The sequence below is a fragment of the Strongylocentrotus purpuratus genome, unplaced genomic scaffold, assembly GCF_000002235.5.
Source record: "Strongylocentrotus purpuratus isolate Spur 01 unplaced genomic scaffold, Spur_5.0 spur5_scaffold_1, whole genome shotgun sequence".
In the NCBI taxonomy this organism is placed as follows: domain Eukaryota; kingdom Metazoa; phylum Echinodermata; class Echinoidea; order Camarodonta; family Strongylocentrotidae; genus Strongylocentrotus; species Strongylocentrotus purpuratus.
The window spans coordinates 17,719,078-17,723,320 of record NW_022145594.1 but is presented as its reverse complement, the minus strand read 5'-3'; the positions used below and the strand labels follow the sequence as shown (position 1 = coordinate 17,723,320).

Genomic DNA, 4,243 nt, shown 5'->3' with positions numbered 1-4,243 from the left:
AACTACGCTTGACCTTTAACTCGGATGGCGGCCATTTTGTATTTGGCCAATATGGCCAGCACGACAGCCCCAAGGAGACCTGTAATCGATACAAGCAACGTCATAATCAGATTCTCTGACCCCGAAAACCCTCTTACTATATAAACTTTTTATCATACTAGCCCTTTTCCTTTTGGAACTACACTTGACCTTTTACTCAAAGGTGGCAGCCATTTTAGATTTGACCAATATGACCAGCATGACAGCCCCAAGTCGATCTCAAATTGGTAAAAGGAAATGATATCCAGATTCTTTGACCCCGAAAACTCCATAAATACATAAACTCTTATCATTTTAGCTCTTTTCCTTTTGGAACTACTATTGACCCGTAGGCTGTAGTAACTCAGATGACGTCTATTTTGGATTTGACCAATATTCTCAGTACGACCCGAAGAGATCTCAAATCGATGAAAGAACATCATAATCAGATTCTCTGACCCAGAAAACCCCATAAATATATATCATACTAGCCATACTAGCCCATTTCCTTTCGTAACTACACTTGACCTGTAACTATCAGATGGCGGCCATTTTGGATTTGACCAATATGACCAGTATGATGGCAGCCCCAAGGACCCCTCAAATCGTTGAAAGAACATCATATTCAGATTCTCTGACCCCCAAACCCCATAAATATATAGACTATTATCACACAAGCGCTTTTCCTTTGGAACTATGCTTGACCTTTAACACAGATGGCGGCCATTTTGGATTTGCCCAATATGGCATACCCAGACGGCGCCTTTTTTGGCGTCCGGCAGGAATCGTAAAAGTATGGTATAATCTACCTCTGGGCCAAATTTGGTGCTTTTAGAAGAATCTGCACCAAACAACCCCTTTTTAGCCCTAACAGCCCCCACTATAAAGAGAAGCTTGAGTTCTGGGAAGAGGTGAAAAATAATTTGTGAGCGTTATCATTCTTATTATGCAAGTGTGGAAGAACATCAGATAAGACATGTTCCCTGAAAAGCATGGCTCTTCAATTGCCTTCATATTCTAAATATGTCATGTAACATCGTTTAACTCCAGGGTAGGATTTTTACGCCACGTGTTCGTATCGTCCCATATACATCTTTCTGTGTACAGTGTTTGTAACTTTACCAAGACTTGGCCAAATTTCTTATCATTTTGATGATCCCAGAACCTTGCAATACATACAAATTCTTATATGCTAGATAATCAGACTTTTCTGGTCAATTCCACACCGTTTCTTTCACAATGCAATCGCATGACCAGAACTCAACTACATCTTTAATACATAAAATCTTCATTCAAATGGTTGTTTTTTCCGACATGTAAGCCTACCCATTTACATCACCTGGGTGGAGAGTGGCAAATGTTTATTAAGTAAAGGAAAAAATGTGCCACTGCGGGACTCGAACCACAAACCATGTGGTCCACAGACCGGTGACGTATTCACTAGTAAGACCACTACATTCTACAAAGTTTATTCACTGAGGGTCAACTTCGGGCAGCATTCTCATCATGCTCAAGGGACAGATCTCAACCACTTGACCCCTCTTTATAAACATTTGCAAATGTGGCACGGTCAATTATCTAGTATTCATTTTACATTACATTTTCCCCTCCTCATTTAAAGAACAACTGTTGCAGAACGCCTGAAATTTAGAAGTATTTCAAGAAGGGGACTTGGGACCCATAAATTAACCAATTTACGCAGAGCACGTGTAGAATATCAATGTAAGAACCCGTAACACCTGTAATGAGTGGTTTATACCTTCAGTGAACTTAATTTATCAATCAAATGGGCTTTAGGTTAATCAATATAATTCTGGGAAGATATGACATAAGTCACGTGATGCATAAAAACTAGGACACTGATCTCCATCTATTGCGCTTTGAGGAAAAACAGACTCTATCGATTAGGGACATTGCTACAATTTTGTTTCGGGTCAATAATTTTCACATCTCTACTATTTCTACGTTCTCTAACTGAGCGGAGAGCAGTTCAATTCATAACGTGGCTGCAGTGACCGAATATAAAAGGCGTGGCTCGTATCTTCATCTGTTTGACGCGTTTTTTTATGAGGACACTTTGTATCATTGGTGTGACTCATTGGAAATATCGACAGTATTTCAAATTTTCACCACGTTTTTATCATTGTGATTAACTATCAAATGTAACCAATCTAACAACAGTGATAGACCGATGCAGTTGGATATGAAGACTGGATCTCTGTGAAAATACAATAATTTGCATATCTGTACTATTTCTACGTTCGCTACAAACTGAGCGGAGAGCAGTGCAACTCATCGCGTGGCTGCAGTGACCGAATAAAATAGGGGTGGCTCGTATTTTCATCTGTCTAACGGTTTTCTGAGGACAGTTTGTATAATTGGAGTGACTGATTGGCAGTATCGTTTTATCATTCTTATCAACTACCAAATGTAACTAATTTAACAACAGTGATAGACCAATATGTTAACGCAGTTGGACATGAAGACTGGATCACTCTGAGAATACAATTATCACTAATTACCCAGCATATTAATGGACCGTACTCTTCTTATCAGTGGAATTAACCAGTTAACACGATGAGATATAGAAAGTTGCAGCTTATGATATTTGCGTTCTGCATTGCTATTTCATGTATTGTCATCTACCATAACAGCTCCACGTATTATCGATTACAAAAAGTCTTAAAAGGAAGATTACTACAAAGAGCTGTTTTTTCAAATGTGACATATAGAAATGTCAACACTGTGAGATATAATGTCACGACACAAACACCACCCGAACAGAAACCCACTCCGATTCCGTTGCGCGGATGGCAGCAAAATGTACAATGGGAGCCAGGAGCTGAGCTGGATATATATGATTTTTTAATCAATCCTGTCGATAAGTGCAACGCTGGAAAAGATAATATCACATTACTTGTCTTAATTAAATCAGCACCAGGTAATACTCGACGCAGGGATGCTGCCAGGCGGACGTACATCAGTGGGGCCGCGAAATTGAATGTGTCCACAAGGTTGCTTTTCATCGTAGGAGATACCAAAGCACGAAACGAGAGGAAAAACATTCAAATAGAGGCCCTAAGACATAGAGATATCCTGAACGTGGGCTTCCACGACGGTTATTACAATCTCACCATCAAACTGGTCATGGGGTTTAAATGGGCCTTGCAATTTTGCAACAACAGTGAATTCTTAATGTCGATTGATGACGATGTCATGGTTGATATCGTGACCCTCGTCAACGACCTCGACGCCTTACCCTCGAAGGATCACTTTCAATTCGTGCTGGGATCTAAGGTAGAGGGGTCTAAACCGTTTCGTGACGTGGAGAGTAAACGGTACATACCAAAGAACTTCTACCCAGCTAAGACGTACCCTCCATATTCATTCGGGCATGGGTATGTTATGTCACGCCACGTAGTCGAAGAACTCTATCTGATATCCAGAGAAATCCCAGCAACGATGCCGTTTGACGATGTTTATTGCGGTATACTCTTGGACAAGTTAAGCATCAGAATCGTTGACCGATCTACATGGTTTAAAGACCACCACCCGCAAAAGAAAGAACAGGATTATTTAAAGATTGAGGTATCAGCGCAGGAAATGGAGAAAGCTTGGAAATGTCTTGGAGAAGATAAGCTAACCTCTACCTGGTCTATGTGTTTCTTTTGTTGGGGTATGCGTTGCATATATTAGCTACTGCTACGTCGGACAAGCTTCAAGCTTGTCAGACCAAGCAACCAGTAATGTAAGCTAATGTATGTGGGTGTGTTTTGAAGAAGACTTTGAAGAAAATAGAATTTTCGGCCCCGTCTTTTAAAGAGTTAACTAATTTATTTATTTATTTATTTCTGATATTGAGACAGGGTGACTCATTATCACTAACAATGGTGGTCTTTTGTGAGGCCCTGTTAAACATATTAAAAAATAATAGTTACTAAAAAAAAACATATATGTACGACAATAATAATAATAATAATAACAAAATCATGAACATAAACTCAAAACAGCAACAACATGGCTTGGCACACACCACAATGCAATGCGTAATCTTCGTTGTATGAAGTAGCATTTACCGAGGAAGGAGAAGAAGAAGAAATAAGTAGGAACATGTATCAACATATATACAATATTTTGTACCCTCGTAATGAAAGAATGGTTTGCTTGCTTTGATTTGCTTTGCTTTCCTGTTCAAGAAAACGTTGCTGCATATTTATAACATCTT

At 39.5% G+C, this 4,243-nt stretch overlaps 1 protein-coding gene across 1 annotated transcript; it reads left to right on the top strand.

Moving 5' to 3' along the window:
• The first annotated feature begins 2,159 nt into the window (after nucleotides 1–2,159).
• Nucleotides 2,160–3,951, top strand: LOC105446483 (lactosylceramide 1,3-N-acetyl-beta-D-glucosaminyltransferase-like). The gene has a single exon (XM_011683382.2). The coding sequence runs from the start codon at nucleotides 2,596–2,598 to the stop codon at nucleotides 3,712–3,714; it is 1,119 nt and encodes a 372-aa protein (XP_011681684.2). The 5' UTR covers nucleotides 2,160–2,595; the 3' UTR covers nucleotides 3,715–3,951.
• The last annotated feature ends 292 nt before the right edge of the window (nucleotides 3,952–4,243 follow it).